The 24,296-nt window shown below is 39.6% G+C and overlaps 5 protein-coding genes and 1 pseudogene across 5 annotated transcripts in view; all 6 read left to right on the top strand.

Moving 5' to 3' along the window:
- Positions 1-190, top strand: part of LOC18767306 (pollen-specific leucine-rich repeat extensin-like protein 4) — a 2,440-nt gene extending 2,250 nt beyond the window's left edge. Inside the window, exon 2 of the mRNA XM_007200635.2 lies at positions 169-190. Within this exon, the coding sequence (XP_007200697.2) occupies positions 169-190 (22 nt within the window). The remainder of the gene's footprint in view (positions 1-168) is intronic.
- Positions 1,108-5,763, top strand: LOC18767822. Its single transcript, XM_020570499.1, is given in 11 exon segments — positions 1,108-1,675; positions 1,991-2,197; positions 2,439-2,536; positions 2,928-3,018; positions 3,093-3,296; positions 3,378-3,439; positions 3,441-3,544; positions 3,547-3,646; positions 4,409-4,499; positions 4,594-4,810; positions 5,261-5,763. Coding segments are annotated over 11 exon segments (1,575 nt in total). The 5' UTR covers positions 1,108-1,486; the 3' UTR covers positions 5,473-5,763.
- On the top strand, positions 6,634-9,180 carry LOC18767821 (protein DMR6-LIKE OXYGENASE 2). Its single transcript, XM_007200552.2, has 3 exons — positions 6,634-7,274; positions 8,204-8,534; positions 8,713-9,180. Exons 1-3 carry the CDS (start codon positions 6,814-6,816, stop codon positions 8,971-8,973), a joined length of 1,053 nt encoding a protein of 350 aa, XP_007200614.1. The 5' UTR covers positions 6,634-6,813; the 3' UTR covers positions 8,974-9,180.
- Positions 9,757-11,815, top strand: LOC18768619 (probable 2-oxoglutarate-dependent dioxygenase At5g05600). The gene is made up of 3 exons (XM_007200544.2): positions 9,757-10,633; positions 10,850-11,177; positions 11,320-11,815. The coding sequence occupies exons 1-3, from the start codon at positions 10,161-10,163 to the stop codon at positions 11,578-11,580; spliced, it is 1,062 nt and encodes a 353-aa protein (XP_007200606.1). The 5' UTR covers positions 9,757-10,160; the 3' UTR covers positions 11,581-11,815.
- On the top strand, positions 12,174-14,208 carry LOC18768611 (probable 2-oxoglutarate-dependent dioxygenase At5g05600). Its single transcript, XM_020569854.1, has 3 exons — positions 12,174-12,938; positions 13,261-13,588; positions 13,749-14,208. The coding sequence occupies exons 1-3, from the start codon at positions 12,466-12,468 to the stop codon at positions 14,007-14,009; spliced, it is 1,062 nt and encodes a 353-aa protein (XP_020425443.1). The 5' UTR covers positions 12,174-12,465; the 3' UTR covers positions 14,010-14,208.
- Positions 14,997-23,298, top strand: LOC109950581 (annotated as a pseudogene).

The following is a 24,296-nucleotide window of genomic DNA, read 5'->3' on the forward strand; positions in this document are numbered from 1 at the left end:
ATGTTTCCATATTTTGTATTTTTTTTCTTTTTTCAAAAACACCTACACACACTCGCTTTGTAACTTTGGGAATCTTACTGAACAATGAAATTTGAAATTTGAACTACCTTCCATTGCTACTTGATTAGTTACCTCTTTTATTCTCAATGCATGAAATTGTAATGTTAGCTTATCTTGTGTTTATTGCTAAGATGGAAACTGAAAACGAAACGAAATGTAACAGAAAAATGAGAGAGAATTTTAAGGGTATGAAATTTGCAGTTTATCATGAATAAAAATTAATTTTATTATTAAGTATTTATTTGGGAAAACATGCTTCTATAATATAGAAAATACTTTACATTATTGTGCAAGCGCTATTAAAAGCGTTTTTAGTTGTTTGAAAACGCTATTCACACCTCTAAAAAGCTATAAAATTATTTATTGTAGCAAGATATATACTTGCTTAGGATTATATTAACCATCCACAGTACATACGTATTAAGGCAATAATGCATTGAACTTCCTCTTGGAATTGAAGCAGTTCCCGAATTTTCAAAAGAGTTAAAGGACTACATTAGCTAATCATAACATGATAGTTGATGTATTAACTAACAACCAGTCATGATAGTTGAAGTGCGTGCATATCTTTAGTCACAACATATGGAAGCATTACTCTTTTTAAAAAGGAGTGTATTAAGAATTAACAAGTACGTGACGTAGGTATGAGTTAGGTTAGTTGATCATGTCAGTATATGTATCTTTGTACTGAAGTTCGAATCTCGTACCTCATAAATTAAAGTAACTTCAAAATAAGGATGCGCATTTGATATGTAAAACTCGTGTACCGATCATACCGAACCTATATGGTTTGGTTTGAATGGATTAAATTAATTTTTATTTTCTAAATTACAACCCGAAACAAAAGTAGTGGTTAAAGAAGCAAGTTACATTCTCCCTAACTACTGGAAATTTGTATGGAACTGAAATTTAAAAATAATTTTTTATTTAATTACTAATATACGTGTCATGTGATACTTTGAACACAATGTTAAGTTTTAATTCCAATGTTGCGCCTGAAAGTAATTGATAAGCAACTAAAAAATTGACCTTATTCAACTTGTAAAGAAAAAAAAAGTGGATCGATAAAAATTTCGTACCAAATCGAACCGAACCGATACGTGCCCCAAGTTTAAATTCCAGCCATACCCGTTAGTGCCAAATGAGTGAAACAAAAAAACGGCGTCGTTATGGTGCTTGATTGCCTTCGAAAGCACGTTGAATGAAGCAGATAGTGATGTAAGGTTTCGTTCATTTCAACTTCCCAAAAGTGACAAAACGCCCCAACAAATTTCACGCACATTCGAACTTCCCATTCAAAAAAAAATAAATAAATAAAGAAAAAAGAAAAAAAAATCTCAATCAAATTCCTCAAATTTCAAACTTCCAATTTTCTCCATAGGGCTTGAGATCTCAGACTGTGGACTGGTCTTGGCTGCAATCGACAATGGAGGAAGAAGACAAACAGCCACTGAAGGAAGAGAAAAGTCTTCTACAAGAAGAAAAAGAGGAAGCAAAAAAAGCAGAAGCAGCTGAAGCACAAGCATCACCGGCAAAAAGTGGAGGATGGGGAGGCTGGGGATTTTCCTCTGTTTTCTCAGATCTCCAGAAAGCCGCCGAAGAGATCTCTCGCAATGTAAGCGTCTCTAGTATTTCGCAAGTGTATATGAATCTCCATTTTTATTATAAACTTGCCTGATTTTTTTTTTTCTATTTTAGGAAATTAGAAATTAGGGTTTCTAAGTTTGGGAAATGTTCGTTATTGGATCTAATTTTGGTGTTTTTAGATGTATCCGTTGTTAATTAACTATTCAGACCGCGAATCTTAATGTAGGTTTAAATTATTAATTATAAAATATATGCAAAGATTTGTCTATTCAATCCAAATTGAAAAGTTTAGGTTTGCTGCATTTTGTAATTAGATGTGTGAAATGGTTATTTGTGGATGCAGGCGGCTGCAGTTGCTCAGACTGCAGCAAAGAGCATTGCCGACATGCAAAACCCTGCAGAGGACTCGGAAGAATCTTCCAAGGAGGAGGAAGGGGATACTGAAAAGGAAAGCCAGGATGGGACTGAAAGCCAAGATGAGCATGAAAAGCAACGAAAGGCTGCTCTAGAAAAATTAGAAAAAGCTAGTGAAGATTCGTTTCTCGGTCAGGCAAGTTGTAAATTTTTAAGCAGTTGAACTTTCCTTTTATATGTTTTGCAATTATTGCGCTTATAATATTGCATATACTTCTATTCATCTCTTTCAATTTGATATAGGACACTTTAACATTACATTACTTTCTGTTCAACTGGACTGGAGCTGTTTGTTTCTTGACTTCTGTAACTATCCTCTGAAGCTGATACCTTTTATTTATATTTCACTAAGCATGCCATTGCTATAATATTTTCAGGGTTTGAAGGTACTTGATAGTTCTGTGGAGAATTTTGCTTCAGGAGCATGGCAAGCATTAGGAAGTGCATTGAAAGGCAGTACTGATCTAGTCCACAAGTATGTTCCACTGCAGTTGAATGTTTTAATATATTTTACATTATGTTAGAGGGAAACAAGAGTAGTTGCATTGCATGTGGGGACAGTTTTTTGGGGTTATTTTCTGGGTTAAAATTAGTAATCAACAGATGCTAACTGGTCATATACTTTCTCTTGTTTCTCAGGAGCTGTGTACATAATTTTTTTTTTAGTTCTAGGATTGTAGAATGTTGTAAAGATGATCTAGTATTGCATGATGTTGTAAATATGGTTTTATAAGTTCAAAATTGGTGCAGTAATACAGTTGTATTGTGTTTTATTGACAGTGGTCAAGTTTGACTTTACCAACTTCTCTAATTACTTTCTACTAGCATTGTATTTTGTTATTGAAATAAGTTTTGTTGTTCTCTAGGCTTGAGAATTCAGCTGTGAATCTTGCGGGATCCATCCAGCAAGGTGGTTTGCCTACGGCTGCTGGTTCTGCTGCGCCATCCTTATTAGAGGTTTGTATTCTGCTGTTACCTGGCTTGTTAAGTTATATTGACTTAATTGCTTATATCTTGGTTTCATGTTACAGACTGGAAAGGCTTTTACCTCTAAGGGAATGCAAGTGCTTGAGCTTGTAGGCAAGGAAACTTTGGATCTACTGATCACAGAGACTGGTATAGAAGTTGAGAAGAATTCTAAACCCTCTGAACAGGAAGCTGAAGAGGATCAGTTATACGAGGAAGTAGGATTTGATCGATGCTTCTACATATATGGAGGTCCAGAACAGTTGGAGGTCATTTTCTTAATCCTGAGGTTAAGTCTTGTTATATTAAGGAATAAATTTATTGAAGCTGCTGTATTGTAATACTGTCAGGAATTGGAGGCGTTGTCCAGCCATTATGCACTATTATTTAACCGGAGAAAAGGAAAATTATCATCAGAAACAGACTACTTATGATGGAAAGCTTAAACAGGTGCAGCAGATTTTCAGTTTGGATATTGAATTGGATGGAAGTGGTGCAGAGTCGGATAAAGGCAAAAGAAAGAGACTGGAGATGATGGAAATAGCGATGAGATGAAGAGTTTGCATGATTCAAGCGTCAGCAAGGCTTGCTGATATGGCCGGCTGGGTATTTTACCGTTGTCAATTTCCTATTTTGATGGCCTTTCCCATTTCTTTTCCTTTTTTATGAAGATTTTTGAATATCATTAGTATATTTGCTTTCATGCATGGCTGTGTTAGGTCTATTGCTTTCTTTTTGGACTTTCATCCGATTTTGACACATTCACTGGAGCCAGAATTAGATTACAACAACTGTAAAACTAGCTGTTCTTGCATCTGTCAGAGTTACATCAGATGGATTTTCACGAAGTCACTGTTGATGATGCATCCTGTCTATACCCATCATTCTTGTCAGTGTGACTTGATTGGAGATCTTACAATCCTACTAGATGATTGCAAAATGAATTTCTTTATAATCATTTGCTAAAAGAGATTTGAGTTTATGGATCAGATCCCATCAGTTTGGTACTTGACATGTGTGACATTCTCAAAAAATGTTACTTTAAAAGGTGGGACTGGTGAAAGGCGAGTCCTGTAAAAAGTTATTGCAGGGTGTCGATATGTCCAGTTTCTAAACTGATTGCAATTTGATCAGCCTCCTCATTATACACTCCATTTTATTACAATTTCAGGAACGCCCAATTAATAGAAGTGGAAGCTGTTTGCTCCTCTTAATTATGTGACCTTGTCTGAAACATAGGAGTAGAAACATGCCTGGTCTTTTATGCTTAACTTTATTTTTATACATATCATGCCTTAACTACTATTACTTTTGAATTTTTCTACGTACATTCTCCTTTTCCACAACCCTCTAAGAATCTTCTGTATTTAACATTATTCAGGTTCACAAGTGCTTTAGCTGGACAAGCTGTTAATGATATAATTCAAAGAACCACCGGCCGATTAGAGAGTCTTCACTCAGAGGGAGTTCATGTATGGAGTTATCTGGGATAACTGTATTGTATTCTCTTGGCTCTGCTTCTGTTGACATGGGTTTAATAGTTTTGATGTAATCATATGTCTGCAGAGACTCTCGGAAATGTGCTGCTCTGCGGTGTCTCAACTGTTGATGCTTGGTAAATCCATCATATCTAGTGCAAACAACACTCAGGTGGAAGATGTGGATGCTGATGTCGAGAATATTGATTGGCCTGAAGATTCTGTTGAGAAAGCAAAGATAATCAGATCAAAAGCAGAAGCAATGACTGGATATGTGGAGGCAGTGTCCAGCAGTTTCATTACAGGTTGATATCCTGGAGCCCTGTTTCTTTGTGGTTATGCTCATAAATGACTACTTTTTCCTAGTTGCAATATGCCATTACAGTTCACCCTGTTGTGCTCAAAGGAAAAATACTCTGAGATTACTCGGTACCTCAACAGCAGGGTGGTTAGCTATTAGCTGACTGGTCAGTTGTACAGTTGGAAAGATAATCCGCATCCGCATCCGCATGCATGCAGCAATCTTTTGACCCAAATATAGCCATTGTATAAGCTATGAAGTCCATGTATATTGTCTATAGGGAGCCTAATTCCTAAGGTCTCCTACTCAGAAAGCCTTGTGTCTTTTCTGTGTGCTTTTAGACTGAGGTCTTGATGATTTTCATTTCCAAGTGGATTAGTTCATATCTGATATGCAAGATATGTATTGTAGCAGATATTTTTGTTGACAGTTTGAGTCTTTACGAACTTGTCAGGCATATCTGATGTTGCCGAAGCTTATCTAGCAGCCATAAAAGGTGCTTCTGCGGAATCCCATGACGTGCTTCCACAGACATCAATCCAAGAAAAAGCCAGTTCCTTCTCTAAACATCTCCGTGATGACCAGAACACAGCTTTGGGCAAAATCCAGGACGGGCTTCACTACTTGTCGTGTGTGGTTGTTTCAAGCTCTATGCCCACTGCATGAGAGAACTCAGATCTCTGACCCTTCACAAGCTCTATTTGTTAAGCTTTGTAAATAGTGGTTTTTCAAGTGGGTTTGAGTTCCCTTATCATTTCAAATGTTATACGAAATTGAAGGAAAATTCTTGTTAGAACTCTTAAACAGTCAGCAATCTGTAACAATGAGGAAGGTAGAGATTATGTATTGCGTTAATTAAGGTTAAGTTGATGGATCCTATACACAGCTACTCTTGCCTTCTTGGTTTCATTAGTAATTTGGATGGTCTAGTTGGCAAGAGTGCGATATTACCACTTACCAGGCTTGTGAAGTGTACTTAATTTTCAAATGACAACTTGAAACAACGTAGTAGTATTTTACACAATCCCTAATCAGCATATGAATCATAAATAGGGATTTGAACTCATTCAACAATGAAAACAAAAAGAGGGATTTGCTCAACTATGCAGCCTTTGAGCAAATTCCTTGCTCAGTTTTGCTCGCTTCTAATGGACAGTTGCCGAAGTGCCCGTGGGTGACTTCCAACTGTTGTTATAATGTGTTGCAAATACTGACATGGGCGATTGGGCGACTGCTCGAAACACTCTTCATGACTTTTAGCAGAATAATCCTTCAATTCTTAGTGCAAATCCCTTATGATATGCGTCCATACGATGTTGCTGCCATGATAAAACACTTCTTAGCAAACCCTTTTTGCAATAATCCTTGATAGGGTTTTTAATAACAATGGTCCCTGAATTTGTGCTGATTTGCATTTTGGTCATTGAATTTAGAAAAAATAAATTTAGGTTTTAGTCACAAAAAAACTTTCACTTTTGAAAAAAGCCAAAGCTTTTTCAAAAAAGACAGAAAAACCTCTCAACTTTCAAACAAAAAACATGCAAATGTTAAGGATTCTTTAGGAAATCCAAAAATAAATAAGAGCAATTTTATCTATTTTGGCTTCTTTTAAAAAATTTCTCCCTCCTTTGGCATTTTCTACCATCTCCCGTAGGCGCTCTATGAGCGCGTTGGAAGGTTGTGGCCTATTCTTCCCTTACCTAATCAAGACACTACAAAAGCAGCAGATGACCCTAGATGCGTGTCACTAAAGAAAACAACCACGGCGTACTTGTCGGTCTATCCTGCACTGATGCCTTCCAAACTCTCTATTGCTTAGTTTGCTTACCATATTGTCTTCATTTACCAAACCAACATTTTCTACTCCGAAACTGTCTACATTCATTGTACAGAGGAGAAAATTATGCACAGAAAAATCCAAAATATATATAAACCAACGCCTCTTTCTTCCACCAGAAAACCACTTCCACTAAATTTTACAATTTATCTGTTCTTGAATCTTAACCAATGGGAGAAATTGATCCAGCCTTCATCCAAGCCACAGACCAGAGGCCCAAGCTCAACCCCACAAACCCAGTTGCTGATGAAATCCCCATAATTGACCTCTCAGTTTTAAGCAGCCCTGATGAGACCAGAAAAGTGGTATCAGAGATAGGCCATGCATGCAAAAACTGGGGATTTTTCCAAGTAATAAATCATGGGGTGCCATTGGAACTGGCCAGGAAGATTGAGGAGGTGGCTAAGACATTCTTTGAACTACCAGCAGAAGAAAAGAAGAAGGTGAAGAGAGACATGTTGAATGCACTGGGGTACCATGATGGTGAGAACACTAAAAATGTTAGAGATTGGAAGGAAGTCTTTGATTTCTTGGTGGAAGATGAGACTTTGGTCCCAGCATCACCTGAGCCTGATGATAAGGAGTTGAGGAAATTGACTAATCAGTGGCCTCAGTACCCTCCTGAGTTCAGGTGTTTTATGTTTGCTTTTTTGAATTGTTCATTTTTGGTTTATCTTTGCTTTGTAATAGGTTTGCATAGAGTTGGCTGATTCTGGATTGCTTTGGTTGAACTGAGAACAATATTGAACTGAAAAAAATTAACATTTCTGCAAAAACTTGAACAAACTTGGATTGCTTTAGCTGATTGTGCAAAATTAAATTAAAATTGACTCTGGATTGCCTCTTTGATTTTTTCCCTTCTTAAATAAGCAGTGTTCTTTTATAACTTGGTTCATCAGAAAATTTGCCAACTCTTAGAAGGTTTACAAGTTTGGAGACATGATTGGATACAAGAAAACTGATTTGACTTAGAAATCAGCATGATCTAGTATAGGCTTTTAGTCCATGAGATTTGGGGGCCAAAATTGTTCAGGGAAATTGGGTTTGGATCCCCTCAGAAGCAAAACTGGTTCCGTATAAATTCTCACTTGGAAATAGGACCATGTATTCCACTAGGATAATATTGTATGATGCTAACATTTTAGACTTTAGTTGAACTGAGAGCAAACTTGAACTGTAAAAAGAATATTTCTGCAAAAGTTATGCCCCTTCAAATTTCCCCCTTCTTAATTCACCATAAGAACTGCTGTTTTCATACGTGGTTCATTAGACAGGTTACTCTCAGAAGTTTTACAAGTTCGGATTTGAACCGATTAAACAGATTTGCCATGAATGCCCATGTAGTACAGGCTTAACTCCACCAGGTTTACAAAAACTTCAGTGTAATTGAGATTAAATCCCCTCAGAAGTACATGTTGGTTAAGATTCAAATAAAAACAAAAACTTATTAGCTACATTTTGCTTAAATTCTCACCCCACCAGACTAATATCCCATGATGCTAACATTTTGCCTTTACATTGGCATGTGGTCTGTGTACTCGAATTGGCTGCCTTGAGTAGAGAGGTCTGCCAGGAGTATGCTCGAGCGGTGGAAAAGCTGGCTTACAAGTTGTTAGGACTAATTGCTTTGGGCTTAGACCAGCCAGAAAACAGGTTTAATGACTACTTCAAAGACCAGCAAACGAGCTTGGTCAGATTCAATCACTATCCTCCATGCCCTTTTCCTCACCTAGCTCTAGGCGTTGGGCGCCACAAGGATGCTGGCGCCTTAACCGTCCTGGCCCAAGATGATGTTGGAGGACTAGAAGTTAAGCGGAAATCTGATGGAGAATGGATTCCAGTCACACCCACCCCAAATGCCTACATCATCAATGTTGGTGACATTGTTCAGGTACTATTCATGAACTGTGAAATGAAATTTTCCCATTATGTCTTATGAACGACATTAATGCATTCATAATTATGAATGAGATTGTAATTGCGAGTGACCTTGTGCACAACACCAATAAATTTTTTAGACACTTGCATGAGATGTACGTTCACTTTGTAAACGGTGTTTTTATCTGCAGGTTTGGAGCAATGACAAATATGAGAGCGTGGAGCACAGGGTGGTAGTGAATTCTGAGAAAGAAAGGTTTTCAGTTCCATTCTTCTTCTTCCCAGCCCACCATGTGATGGTGAAGCCCTTGGAGGAGCTACTGAGTGATGAAAACCCTGCCAAATACAGGGAATACAACTGGGGAAAGTTTTATGCTACGAGAAACCGCAGTGATTTCAAGAAACAAGAGGTGGAGAACATCCAAATTCATCATTTCAGGTTACCAGAGTAGATAGGATATATCGGTGAAGTGAAATGTTATCCATTGCTAGCAACATAAAGTCCTTTTAGCTTCTTGTGAATATTGTGCTATGTAATCAGGTCAGAGGCTTTCAAAACTTGCTTTTATGACAACATTAAGTCCTTTTAGCTTCTTCCGTCTTTATGTTTTATGATTGTTTTTCAGGCAGTTTCTAAGTTTTAATTTATCATCAGTTACTCAGTCTAAGCAAGACATATTTATCAATGTGTACAGTTTAAAAAAATTTAATCATCAGCATGAAGTTCATACTAATCCTTAAAGCCAAAAGAAGAAAAAAAAAATGATGCAAAACTATGAATTAGGATTATCCAGAACGTTGCAGCTAATGGAGTGCAGCAGAGCCCAAAAAAGAAAACAGAACTGGAAAAAAAAGTACAATCCTTATAGTAAACAACTATTTAAGCAAGGGGCTTGAAGCTCAAGTGATTGAGAGCATTTATCCATGCACCGAGGCCTAAGTTTGATTCTCCCTTCCCCAATATCACTTGTATAAAAAAAACAACTATTTAAGCAAATTAGCATTCTTCTCAAAAGAAAAAAAAGGTAAGAAATGATGGAATTAATTGAGACATAGGCAAACATAACAAAACAGTTCAAGACCCTTGTAATGGTAGTGACAAGCTGCTTCCATTACTTACAGGGATAATATTCTTTGCAGCGGAACCAGGGAAATTAAATTAATTTAATTCTAGCAGCCCCACCCATCAATGTTTAATTTTAAAAAATGAAGAAGAAGAAGAAATTTGGATTGTGTAGCAATTTGATTTTGTTGTGACGTTTTCTGCTTTGGTTTTTTCTTCTTTCTTTAGAGGAGTGAGTATTGCACTCAGTAAACTGATACAATCGTACTTATTTAAAATTATTTCCTAAATGAAATATTGGTGTCAAGTCAGACTTTGGTTCCAAAATGTTGCTGTACGTCTGCAATGGCATCATAGCAAAGAAAAAGACAACCATGCAAGCACAAAAGGTCACAACCCTCTACAAAGCAAAACCGTGCAGCACTAGGTAATCTCCACCTAGTAATTTACCCAAACCCTTGTCCAGATTCAATATAAAAGTACAAGCACTTGCATTATAAAAGCTACCAGTGTCCTTGTTGCTCAAAGTGGCTTTTCTAGCAAAATAAATCATTTGTTAAACCAAGATCACCAGCCATGGGAGAGGTTGATCCAGCTTTCATCCAAGACCCTGATCACAGGCCTAAACTCTCCATCACCGAAGTCGAAGGCATACCCTTGATTGACCTGACTCCGATTATCTCCCCAGACTCCATTTCCGACCCTAAAGCTATTGAAGCGGTTGTTAGAGAAATAGGCAATGCATGCAGGGACTGGGGGTTCTTCCAAGTGATCAATCATGGAGTAGTATTGGATAAGCTCCGAAAGATTGAGACTGCTGCGAGGAAATTCTTTGCTCTGCCTTTGGAGGAAAAGAGGAAGATTAGGAGGGGTGAAAAAAGCGTGTTAGGTTACTATGACAGTGAACGTACCAAGAATGTCAGAGACTGGAAGGAGGTGTTTGATTTCACAGTGGAGGAGCCTACTCTAGTCCCGGCTTCGCCCGACCCTGAGGACAAGGAAGAGACAGAGTGGTATAACCAATGGCCTGAGCACCCTCCAGAACTAAGGTAACTAAATGATCACCAAAGGTAGTATAAATATATATGTTTTAGCGAATTGTAATAGGAAAGGGAAATCTTGATCACCTATGATCATACCTTGTGAATTATAATGTGTATCAAACAAAAAACACTAGCTCTCATCACTTAGTAACTTATTCGGTTGTGCCTGGACCCCATGCTTTTGAGCTTCCTTTATATGATATAATACACTGCCTTGACCAGGGAGGTCTGTGAAGAATATGCTCGAGAAGTCGAAAAGCTAGCTCTGAAGTTGATGGGACTTATTGCCTTAAGCCTAGGCTTGCCAGAAAACAGGTTCAGCAGCTACTTCAAAGACCAAACAACTTCTATTAGACTCAATCACTATCCAGCTTGTCCTTCCCCTCAGCTAGCTCTTGGTGTTGGTCGTCACAAGGATGGTGGTGCTTTAACCGTGCTAGCTCAAGATGACGTTGGAGGATTGGAAGTGAGGAGAAAAACAGATGGAGCATGGATTCGGGTTAAGCCCACCCCAAATGCCTATATCATCAATGTTGGTGACAGTATCCAGGTTCATCACTTCAAACTCTATATTAACTTCTTGTGCTCAAAACACTTTGAAGTTTGTCACTTTTGAAGATATGCTAATTAGTCTATTCCGGCGTTTATTGTTTTTCACCAGTTTCTCATAACAAATGAACATGTTTATGCAGGTTTGGACCAATGAAAAATATCAGAGTGTGGAACATAGGGTGATGGTAAACTCAGAGAAGGAAAGGTTTTCTATCCCTTACTTCCTCAACCCATCCCACTACACCATAATCAAGCCTTTGGAGGAGCTAATAAATGAACAAAACCTTGCCAAGTATAGGCCCTACAGCTGGGGCAAGTTTATGACTAACAGAAAGCTCAGTAATTTCAAGAAACTCAATGTTGAAAACATCCAAATTCATCATTTCAGGGTATCGGAATAAATGGATTAGAAGGACTGTTTCTGTATGAACAACCGATATTAATGTTATTTCTGCTTCCTGTGCTATCAACTCAGAAAATAATGCCATGCTGTATAGAGAAGGAAGTAACTTGTTAGGAACTTCTGAAACATGGAGTGGTTAATGTGGCAATAAGATCTGTAATATAATTATCTACAAGCACATGTTCTGCTTCAAAAACTAAGAACATCTCCTTATAAAGAAAGATTTGCATAAAGTTGGCCAATTTTCGGTTGCTATAGTTGAACTACAAACCTGAACTGCCAAAAATAGTGACTGCAAAAATTCTGTCCCTTTGATCTTTTCCCTTCTTAAAAGTTTCAGTATTTTGGACATGATTGGATTAAAGAAAACTTGTTTGAAGTTCAACTTTGATGGACAAAACGGTTCAGGGCAATCGGCTTTGAATCCCCTGAGAAACTAATACTGGTTCAGCATAAGTTCTTACTTAAAATATAGGACCCTGAATTCAGTTAGGCCTAATATTCTTCCTGCTGCAATTGAACCTGAACTTTTCTAGCATCCCCCCCCCCCCCAACCCATCAATGATTAATTTGAAAAAGGAAAAAAAAAAGGAGGTATCAATTTGATTATGATGCGACATTGTCTGCTCTGGCTTTTCCTTCTTTTTCTTTATTACGTAGTGTCAAGTCAGACTTTGGTTCCACATATGTGGCTCTACGTCTGCAATGGCATAAAATCAAATCAAAAGATGACCAAGCAAGCACAAACATCACAGCCTTCCAAACCTGTCCACACATCCAAGATAAAAGTTGAACCGCTCACGTTATAAAACCTACCAATCAATTGCCTTGTTGCTTTAACTGCCTCTTCTTGCAAAGCAAATCATTTAACTAGAGTCCAGACATGGGAGAAGTTGATCCAGATTTCATACAAGACCCTGATCACAGGCCTAAACTCTTCATCATCGAAGCCGAAGGCATACCCTTGATTGACCTGTCTCCAATAAACTCCCCAGACTCCATTACTGATCCCAAAGCCATTGAAGGTGTTGTTAGAGAAATAGGCAGTGCATGCAAGGGCTGGGGGTTCTTCCAAGTGATCAATCATGGGGTTCAATTAGATAAGCTCCGAAATATTGAGACTGCTGCTAGGAAGTTCTTTGCTCTGCCCTTGGAGGAGAAGAGGAAGATTAGAAGGGATGAAAAAAGCGTGTTGGGTTACTATGACTGTGAGCGTACCAAGAATGTCAGAGACTGGAAGGAGGTGTTTGATTTAACAGTGGAGGAGCCTACGTTAGTCCCGGCTTCGCCTGACCCCGAGGACAAGGAAGAGACAGAGTGGCATAACCGATGGCCGGAGTATCCTCCAGAATACAGGTAACTGAATGATCACTAATATGTAAAAGAAATCTAGATCACCTCACACACGTGGACAACACATATTGGGTGACGTAAAACACGTGTGGCCGTTGGGCTTTCACACGTGGGCTAACCTGATCTGATACTATGAAGGAAGTTGATGTTCCATCCCAAAACCAATTGGCAATGGGAGAAGTAGCCCGACTCCTTATAAGTCCTTACTAAGTTTCTTAACTATACAATGTGGAATTTTTACCTTCACATTCTCACACTCATGCACGATGAGCTGAACTTGTATTTGGAACTTGATTTCTATGATATAATAGACTGCCCTGACCAGGGAGGCCTGTGAAGAATATGCGCAAGAAATCGAAAAGCTAGCTCTGAAGTTGATGGGACTTATTGCCTTGAGCCTTGGCTTGCCAGAAAACAGGTTCAGCAGATACTTCAAAGACCAAACAACTTCTATCTCACTCAATTACTATCCACCTTGTCCTTCCCCTCAGTTAGCTCTTGGTGTTGGTCCCCACAAGGATGGCGGTGCGTTAACCGTGCTAGCTCAAGATGAAGTTGGAGGATTGGAAGTGAAGAGAAAAACAGATGGGGAGTGGATCCGAGTTAAACCCACCCCAAATGCCTATGTCATCAATGTTGGTGACAGTCTTCAGGTTCTCCACTCTTCAGATTTCATATTAACTTGTTGTGCTCAAAACACTTAAAATTTGTTATCAGCACAATGACTTGTCTAACTAGAGTCACTACTCATTGCTACAGCTAAATATATTGTTTTTGGCCACTTTCAAATAACAAATAGATATGTCTATACAGGTTTGGAGCAATGATATTTATCATAGTGTAGAACACAGGGCAATGGTGAACTCAGAGAAGAAAAGGTTTTCTATTGCTTACTTTCTCAAACCATCACACTACACCCTAATCAAGCCCTTGGAGGAGCTAATAAGTGAAGAAAACCCTGCCAAGTATAGGCCATACAACTGGGGAAAGTTTATGACCCACAGAAAACTCACCAATTTCAAGAAACTCAATGTGGAGAACATCCAAATTCATCATTTCGGGTTATCAGAATAAGTGGGTAAGGAGGAGTTTTATTTATGTTATTTCAGCTTCCTGATCCTGTGCATACCATGTTGTATATCAATTCAGAAAATAATGGCACGCTGTGTATAGAATTGACTTGTAAGGAACATTTTTGAAACAAGGCCTGGTTAATTTGTCAACAAGATCAGTAATATAATTATCTACAAATATGTTCTGCTTCGACAACTAAGAACATATTCCGGAGATTCATTTTTCCACTTTCACTACAACAATTAGTCATTATTGTTATACCAAAAACTTAAAAATTGGAGTAGTTTAGAATATCGCCTTGTAAATAAAAAATATTTAGTCTGTATGTTCATGACCTGAATTAGCCGAGTCCAAGCCCGAAATTTTAGAACTCATGACCAAAAATTAAGCTTACACACTAAAAGATCAGCGGCACCTAAGGGAAAAAAGAAACAAATGCCTTAGAGTAAAACAATCATGTAAGCAAATTATCATGTTTCTCAAAAAAAAACAAAATGTAAGGCACCTAAATCAATCATTAAATGTTGCAGCAGAAGAATCAAATTACAAACAGATATAGACAAACAGTGCAAAACAGCACAAGACTTCTTGGTTAAGTGCTAAATTCTGCAGTATTGTTATTCTTGCAAAAAAAAAAAAAAAGTAAGTAAAACCATGGAGTGGCTTAGCTCGTTAGCTTCCAAATCAAAATCACTAGTCCAGCCATGGGAGAGTTTTATCCTGCCATATATCCTGAGCACTTGGTATCAGAAATGTCAAGAAACTTATTGCAGAAAACATCCAAATTGGTCATTTTAGGATATATCAGATGAGCATCCCTGAGCTTAATCAGTCTTGAGTTTCTTGAAATTACTGAGCTTCTTGAAATTATGTGTTTCAAGAAGCTCAGTAATTTCAAGAAAACTCAAAACTGAATAAGTGGATTGATTGGAAGGAGTTTTACTGAGCAGTAACTAGTAAGAAACTTCTGAAACATGGTGTGGTTAATGGTGACTGTACCAGATGAGAAATACAATGATATACAAACACATTTTTTGCTTCAAAAACTAAGAGCATATTCTTTTAGCAGTATCCTATACAATAATTAGTCATTATACATAAAACTAAAGTGTTCCTACTGGTTAATTTTTGTAACAAACAATTTTTGCATTTTGAAGTATGCCCTCATCTGAAAAACGGAGTGTTCAATGAATGTCCTGATGGAACTCAACAACAATAAAAATATTCGTACTAATTACTAATCACATCTCTCACAAGGATAAGACGTACGTGCGATCCATATAGGTAAGAATAGCCTGTGATGAACAATATATTAGTGAATGGGATACAAATAGCATTACTCAAGTAACAAAAGACATTGGTTAGTCCTAATTCTAAATGGTCAAATGATAACATTACAGAATGGAAGAAAAATTTGAGTGATGCTACATGTATCACATTTTTTGACTGTATTGTAGCGCTAATAAAGATAGATCCAATTATCGCCTCTATTAGAGATGTGATTTACATATAGTATTGGACAAATTTTGCTGGGGTATTCCTGTTGAAATTAATGCACATTTGTACTTAAAAAATAAAGAAAATTCTAGAAAATCCGAGAACCTACAAACTAGTTGAAGTCAATAGCTAGTGGCTGAAAAGAAATGATTATGGCAGCGGAGGAACTCTCTGGTGGCTGGAATAAAAGGCTAAAGGCGGTGGAACAGAGCCTGTGGGATAAGGCTGCAGAGAAAGTCGGCAACAATGCCTATAAGTAGGGATGCAATGCAATATAACAAGGTGGAGCTAACAAGAGTCTCCCAATCCGAACTAAGCTATGTTGTGGAGCCAATAAGCTCACCAAGCAAAGTAAAAGGACAAATAGCCTAGAGTCTAAATCAAGAAGATAGGTAGCCAATAGCTACACCACTAGGAGGCTAATTAGCCTACACAAAGCTATGTACTGTTCTCCTCCAAATTAATAAAAAACACTTTGTTTCAACTATTGTTCTATATTTTCTAAAGCCCTTCACCCCATAAACCAACAATGGTGTCAGAGCACATCACAACTCTCAAAATTCCAACAATTCCAAATGTGGGGAAACAGACAAAAGGCTTTGTAATTAGCCAAAGAAAAAGGCACAAGAGGCTTTGCATATGCTCCTACAGATGAGCAATAATATCCAACACCACATTTTTTCTTCAAAAACTAAGAGCATATTCAAGGGAACCCTTGCTGCTGCTCTATCCTTTACGATTATTGTTCATTACATGTAAAACTAAAAGTGTGCTTAGAAAATTTTTGAGGATAGAAATCTCACAAACCCAAATCACTCTCACACACCCAACAAAATACAAGAGAAAACAGAGTCCGAAGTTCTCTTGTACAATAAGTCACAAACAAAAGAGAATTGTCTTGTCTTGGTGGTGCTGCAGCACCTCTTTTGCCTTTCCCTCTTCTCTTTCAAATGCTGCGGCTGCAAAGTCCCCCCAAAAAGAATGTGAACAAGCTTTCTATATATCCACCTAGTAATATTAGTCTCAAGTCGATTTTTGTTCCAAATATGATGCTCTACGTCTACAATGGCATCATTGAAAAGAAAAAGATAACCAAGCAAGCATTTAACAACCTTAATTCCAAAGCAAAACCTGTCCACATCCAATATAAAAGTTGAACCTCTCACATTATAAAAGCTACCATGCACTCTAGCTTATTGCTTCAAACTGGCTCTTCTTGTGAAACAAATCATTTCTTAAGTCGAGATTACCAGCCATGGGAGAGGTTGATTTATCTTTCATCCAAGACCCTGATCACAGGCCTAATTCTCCATCACCGAAGCTGAAGGCATTCCCTTGATTGACCTTTCTCCAATAATAAGTACCCCAAACTCCATTTCTGATCCTATAGCCATTGAAGGGGTTGTATGGGAAATAGGCAATGCATGTAGGGACTGGGGGTTCTTCCAAGTGATCAACCATGGGGTGTCATTGGATAAACTCCTAAAGATTGAGGCTGTAGCTAGAAAGTTCTTTGCTCTGCCTTTGGAGGAGAAGAGGAAGATTATGAGGGATGAAAAAAACATATTGGGTTACTACGACAGTGAGCGTACCAAGAATGTCAGAGACTGGAAGGAGCTGTTTGATTTCACAGTGAAGGAGCCTACGTTTGTCCCGTCCTCGCCTGATCCTGAAGACAGAGAAGTGATAGAATGGTATAACCAATGGCCTGCGCATCTTCCAGAATTAAGGTTAACTCAATTATCACTAAGGGTAGTAGTACTCATGTCTTCATTTTAGCTAATGACAATTATATGAGGATAATCTGTAAAGATATTAAGAAGGAATAGTATATTTCATTGATATCTGATTGATACACGGAATGACTATTATATACAAATTGATAATATCTAAGTAAGGTAAATATAACAGGATTGATGTAGAGAATCAATCCAGGTTGTTTAGATAAGGTAAATACAATGGGATTGATGAAGAGAATCAATCCAGATCAGCTATGACAGGAAGGCAATAATCAAGGTTGACTTTGATGAGGGATTGCAGATGATTGCGTTGATGATGAGATGATTTCCTTTGATGAAGGTTCCCTTTTACGCCCCCGCAAGACAGTGGTCCCATCGGAGACACCGATCTTGGACCGGAGAAGCTGAAAACGCAGACGTGGAAGTGGTTTGGTGAGAGCGTCGGCAAGTTGGTCAATAGTAGAAACATGTGAAACTTGAAGAAGACCACTATTGACGCGATCCCGGACAAACTGAAAATCAATATCAATATGTTTCATGCGAGAATGGAGAACAGGATTAGCACAGTAGAATGTGGCTCCAATGTTGTCACATGAAATGAGCGGTGGACCGGAAAGGGAAATGCCAAGGTCACGTAACAAGGATTGAATCCATGCAATTTCGGCAGAGGTGGTAGCAATGGCTCGATATTCAGCTTCAGTGGAAGAGCGGGCTACAGAGCGTTGCTTGCGAGAGCTCCAAGAGATGAGGTTGCCACCAAGATAAACAACATAGGCAGTAGTTGACTTACGGTCATCAAGATTGCCGGCCCAATCGGCATCAGAGAAAGCATAGAGACGATGAGATGAGCGAAGAGATAAATGAAGACCAAAGAATTTGGTGCCCTTCAAGTAACGAAGGAGACGCTTGAGGGCCTGCCAGTGAGACTCCGAAGGCTTATGCATGAATTGAGAGAGCTTATTAACGGCAAAGGAGATGTCAGGGCGTGTGAGGTTGAGATACTGAAGACCACCAATGATTTGACAAAATCGAGTAGCATCAGTAGGTGGAGTCCCATCATTGAGCACAAGACTATCAGAAGGAGATAATGGAGTGCTGACCTCCTTGGCACCGTCCATTTTTGCTTTGAGTAGGAGATCACGAATGTAATGGTGTTGCGAGAGAAAGAGACCAGTTGTGGTGGGAATAACCTCAACACCAAGGAAGTAATGAAGAGACCCCAAGTCTTTGACAGAGAACCGGCGAGCCAATGTGGCAATGAACTGCATTACAAGAGAAGAATTGTTGCCAGTAACAATAAGATCATCAACATAAATCAAGAAATAAATGACATTTCGACCAAAGGTAGAAATAAATAGGGAGGCATCAGAGGTAGCATTGCGGAAGCCTTGTGAGAGCAAGAAGGAGCTCAATTCCTTGTACCATGCCCGAGGTGCCTGCTTAAGGCCATAAAGAGCCTTTCGGAGTTTACAAACATGAGATGGGAGGTTGGTATCAACAAAACCTGGGGGTTGTGACATATAAACAGTGTCACTAAGTGTGCCATGAAGAAAGGCATTGTTGACATCCAACTGACGAATAGGCCAGCCATTAGACATGGCAAGATGCAACACAACACGGATGGTGGTGGGCTTGACCACTGGACTAAAAGTTTCTGAGAAATCGACGCCGGGGCGCTGATGAAAGCCCTTGGCGACCAAACGGGCCTTGTACCTGTCAATAGTGCCATCTGGGTGTCGTTTGATACGAAATACCCATTTACAACCAATGAGATTCTGAGTAGAGTCAGATGGAACAAGCTCCCAAGTTCCATTGCTAATGAGCGCATTAAACTCAGTAGACATGGCAGCTCGCCAAAAGGGATCTTTAATGGCCTGAGAAACACATGTCGGTTCAACGGATGAGGGTATGGGGTGTTTGGTGGCAACTAAAGCATACCGAGGATTGGGCTTGCTAATACCGGCTTTGGCACGCGTCACCATTTGGTGATCGGGAACCATGGGTTGTGAGATAGAAGATGGTGGGGGAGGCGATGGGTCAGGGGCTGGGAAGGTAAGAACGAGTCTATTTGGGTTTCTGAGGTAGGTACGGATAGAGGATGGCTGGGGAGGTTGGGTTTCTGGTTCAGTGGGGGTCGGATTGGAAGGGAAATGGGTTGGGGTCATGGTTTGTGAAGGGGTATGAGTAGTATGAGGTGGGTTAGAGGAGGGTGGGTTTTGTGGCGGAAGTGGAGAGACAGTAGGGGCTGGAGGTGGGATGTGCGCAGGGGGGCAGAGCTGCTCCAAGGCAGAAGAGGCAGCGGAGGACGATGTGGATGGTGCAGTCGGTGAGAAGGTGGTAGCCGATGGTGGTGGCATGGGGGCTGCTTGGAAAGGAATAAGAGTAACAGGAGGAAACCAAGAGGTGGAAGTAGGAGAGGGGACAGAAGAAGTGGAATTATGGGCACTAGCAAGAGGGAAAGTGGACTCATCAAATTGGACATGACGAGAGATAAAAAGTTTATTTGATGAGAGATCAAGACATTTGTAGGCATTTTGATTGGAGGAGTAACCAAGAAAAAGACACGCGCGGGAACGAGGAAGTAACTTGTTGGAGTTGTAAGGCCGTAGCCATGGAAAACACAGACATCCAAAGGTACGAAGACGTGAGTAATTGGGTTGTTGATGAAAGAGTTGTGTATATGGTGAGACATTTTTAAGGATGGGAGTGGGCATTCGATTTATGAGGTAGACAGCAGTTTGAAAAGCATATGACCAATAGGAAAGAGGTAATGAGGCTTGATGAAGAAGGGTGAGACCGGTTTCGACAACATGACAATGCCGTCGTTCGGCAACACCATTGTGTTGTGGAGTATGTGGTGGTGTGATGAGATGAGAGATGCCAGCGGAAGAGAGAAAGTTTTTGAGTTTGACAAATTCCCCTCCACCATCAGTAAATAAGGTGATGATTTTAGTTTTGAAATAATTTTCAACAAGGGCTTTAAAGGTGGTGAAGGTGGAAAACACATCTGATTTCTTTTTAAGAGGGTATAGCCATATGTACTTGGTAAAATGATCAACAAAAATAAGATAGTAGGAAAAGCCATCAATGGAAGAATAAGGGGCAGGGCCCCAAACATCACTATACAGGAGCTCTAACGGACCATTGCTTTGAAGGGAAGAAGTACCAAATGGGAGCCTATGGCTCTTATTACATTGACATGAATGACAAAGAGACTCGGACAATTTGGAGGACACATGAATGGAAGAGGAACGAAGAACTTGGTGAAGAGTTTTAGAATGTGGGTGAACAAGATGCCGGTGCCACAAATTTGGGGAGACCACCACACCCACCATGGCCTGAGGTTGACGGAGGGATTGGGAGGACCACTCGTACACATTGTCCTTATTCGGGCCTTGAAGAAGTACCGCCCCCGTGCTCAGATCCTTGACATGAAAGAAATCAGGAAAAAGTTCAATAGACGTATTATTTTGTTTGTTAAATTTGGAAATAGAAATAATATCTTGCTTAATGGAAGGAACACAAAGAACATTAGATAAGGCAAAGGTTTTGGAGGAGGGGGTAGTGAGAGAGGATGAACCGACATGAGTTATACCCAAACCTGAACCATTACCAATAATGATTTCATCAGGGCCAGCATATGTGGAGACATCGGAGAGATTGGTGACTTTGGAGGTAACATGGTGAGAAGCACCGGAATCAAGCAACCATGTGGGAGAGGCATTGTGGCGGCCATGGTAGGTAGAATTGACCACTGGCTGACTTTGGGAGCCAGATTGAAGCTGGGAACAACGTTTGGCACTATGACCTTGTGCACCACACCATTGACAATAGCCACGATAACCAGTGCCAGTAGTGTTGTTTGAACAACGACCGTTGTCAGTGGGTGAAGGCGAGGTGGATTCAGAGGAACCACGGTAATTGTTGCAGAAGCTAGAAGAACCACGATTGTGATTGTAGTTGTGGGAGCGAGAACCACGGTTGGTGGGGGCTCGCTGGGAGCTTTGAGTGACATTAGCAGTGATGACAGGTGTGGTAACTGGAGCGTCGGCACGTGTAAGGGCAGCTTCATGTTCAACCAACTTATCATGAAGATTTTCGAATGAGATAGAGGTGTCACGGGAACGAACAACAGCAGCGATCTCCTTAAATTCAGAACCAACACCATTGAGAATGTAAAGGAGAAGATCATCATCAGAAAGGGGGACATCGATGATGGCAAGTTCATCGGCGATAACCTTAACATCTTGCAAATACTGAGAGACAGGCTTATCCTCACGACGCATAAGAGTAAGGCGTTCCTTGAGACCAAGGACACGAGCACGTGCTTTGCTAGCAAAGAGATGGAGCAGTTTGTCCCACGCCTCCTTGGAGGTCTTGGCGGAGGCAATAAGGGATATTACTTGCGGTGATACGGATGCAAGAATAGCATGGAGGAGCAGCTGGTCCTGACGAATCCAAAGGGCGTGAGGCGCGGCTGGAGTGTCTGGTGGGCATGTAGAAGAACCATCCACATAGCCCATGAGGTCATAGCCAATAAGGAGGGCGTTAAACTGGGCACGCCAAGATGGGTAATTTGTAGGGGTAAGCTTGACGGGAAGTTGTGCAGCAGCGTTGATGGTGATTAGGGAGGATAGGGTGTTGGAGTTGGTGTTGGTGATGATTGGGGTGGATATATCAGAGGATTCAGGAGCCATGAGTATAGACTGCTGGAGAAAAAAAAAGGAACAAAGGATGCTCGTTGGAGCCTTAGGGCTGTGATACCATAAAGATATTAAGAAGGAATAGTATATTTCATTGATATCTGATTGATACACGGAATGACTATTATATACAAATTGATAATATCTAAGTAAGGTAAATATAACAGGATTGATGTAGAGAATCAATCCAGGTTGTCTAGATAAGGTAAATACAATGGGATTGATGAAGAGAATCAATCCAGATCAGCTATGACAGGAAGGCAATAATCAAGGTTGACTTTGATGAGGGATTGCAGATGATTGCGTTGATGATGAGATGATTTCCTTTGATGAAGGTTCCCTTTTAATCTGGTCCAGGAAATCCAAATCACCTGTACGTAATTCAGAATGAGAATGCTTAGGAGTCAATCAAAGGGCCAATTGCACTGTGCATCCCTATAACTCCTAAGTCGCATGCGAATTATAATGTGTATGTCAAGCAAAGAGCACTAGCTCTCAGTTGGAAACTCAATTGCTTGTGTTGCAAGGACCCAATGCATTAATTACTTAAAGGGTTAAACACAAATTTGTAACCTGACATATGTTCTAATAGCTAGATTGCATGCCTTGTCCAGGGTGGTGTGCGAAGAATATGGTCGAGAAGTGGAACAGCTAGCACTGACGTTGATGGGGCTTATTGCCCTGAGCCTAGGCTTGCCAGAAGACAGGTTCACCAGCTACTTCAAAGAACAAACCAGTTTTATCAGACTCAACCACTACCTACCTTGCCCTTCCCCTGAGCTTACTCTTGGTGTCAGCCGCCACAAGGATGGCGGTGCTTTAACTGTGCTCGCTCAAGATGACGTTGGCGGATTGGAAGTGAAGCGAAAAACAGATGGAGAGTGGATTTGGGTTAAACCCACCCCAAATGCCTATGTCATCAATGTTGGTGACAGTATCCAGGTTCCACACTTCAAGCTTGATATTAACTTGTTAATGTGCTCAAAACACTTTGAAATTTGTTATCAGCACAAAGTATTGTCGAATTAGTTTATGCAGCTTTGTGAATTTTTTTTTGGCCACTTTCACATAAGAAATTGATATGTCTACACAGGTTTGGAGCAATGAAAGATATCATAGTGTGGAACACAGGGCAATGGTGAATTCAGAGAAGGAAAGGTTTTCTATGCCATTTTTCCTCAACGCAGCACACTACACCATAATCAAGCCCTTGGAGGAGCTGACCAATGAAGAAAACCCTGCCAAGTATAAGCCCTACAGCTGGGGCAAGTTGCTCACAGGCAGCTCAGTAATTACAAGAAACTCAATGTTGAAAACATCCAAATTCATCATTTCAGGGTATCAGAATAAGTGGGGTTATAAAGGAGTATTACTACTGAGTGATAATAATGTTGTTTCTGCTTCCTGTACAACAAATGCTGGATATCAATCCAGAAAATAAAGCCATGCTGTATAGGTTTCAGAGAAGTAACTTGTAAGGGACTTCCGAAACACGGCACGGTTAATGTGTCAATAATATCAGTAGTAATGATTTCCAAACATGTATCTGTTAGATTTTCTATATAAGTGTTCATGATCTTTCACACAATCTGAAATATATAAAAGACATACTTTGTGTCATCTTCCTTGAGTACACGATGCTCTCTCTCAGAAACTATTTCAACTCTGTCTTTATGATGAGATTAGGGTTAGAGAAGGTGTCTGATGAGAGCACGGTTTTAAGCTTATATAGTGCTAGGTCAAGTCGTCTCTACTCATCACCAAGGGCCGACTTGGCTAACACTCAACGCCCATCAAGCAACGGTCCACGCAAAACGAAATAAATAGAACCCCTTTAATTGGCTTCAAAACTTTCCTTATTTCACAAGGTTTTGGGCCTTATGGTATAACCTAATTTAAACTCTTATCAAACCTTATATAACTTAGTATCTAGTGCACTAATCTAAATAGGAATATAACATTCTCCCACTAGATCAAGCACTAGAGCACTAAGCTTCTGTATTGCAAAAGTTTGATAATCTTTTTAGGTCATGAGTTTAAAATAGTTAAGTCCTTCTGTTCAAGCTATAGTGAAAAGTGATTAGACAAACGAACTATACACAAGCACTGCTCTCCTTTATGAAACAGGTCATCGATAATCACATAATGCGATCTCAAAACACATGAAGCACCTATAAACGCTAACCTTAACATTTATTGATCTGTAATGTGAATCTTTATGCTTTTCTGTACATATAACTCTTTATGACTTAGCAAGAGTCAATCCGCAATGTTATAAAAACACTAGTATCTCAAGGAGACCATAAACTTACATGCATAAACAAAATGTATAATAAGTTTAAACATCT

The sequence above is a fragment of the Prunus persica genome, chromosome G8 (genome assembly GCF_000346465.2).
Source record: "Prunus persica cultivar Lovell chromosome G8, Prunus_persica_NCBIv2, whole genome shotgun sequence".
NCBI lineage: Eukaryota > Viridiplantae > Streptophyta > Magnoliopsida > Rosales > Rosaceae > Prunus > Prunus persica.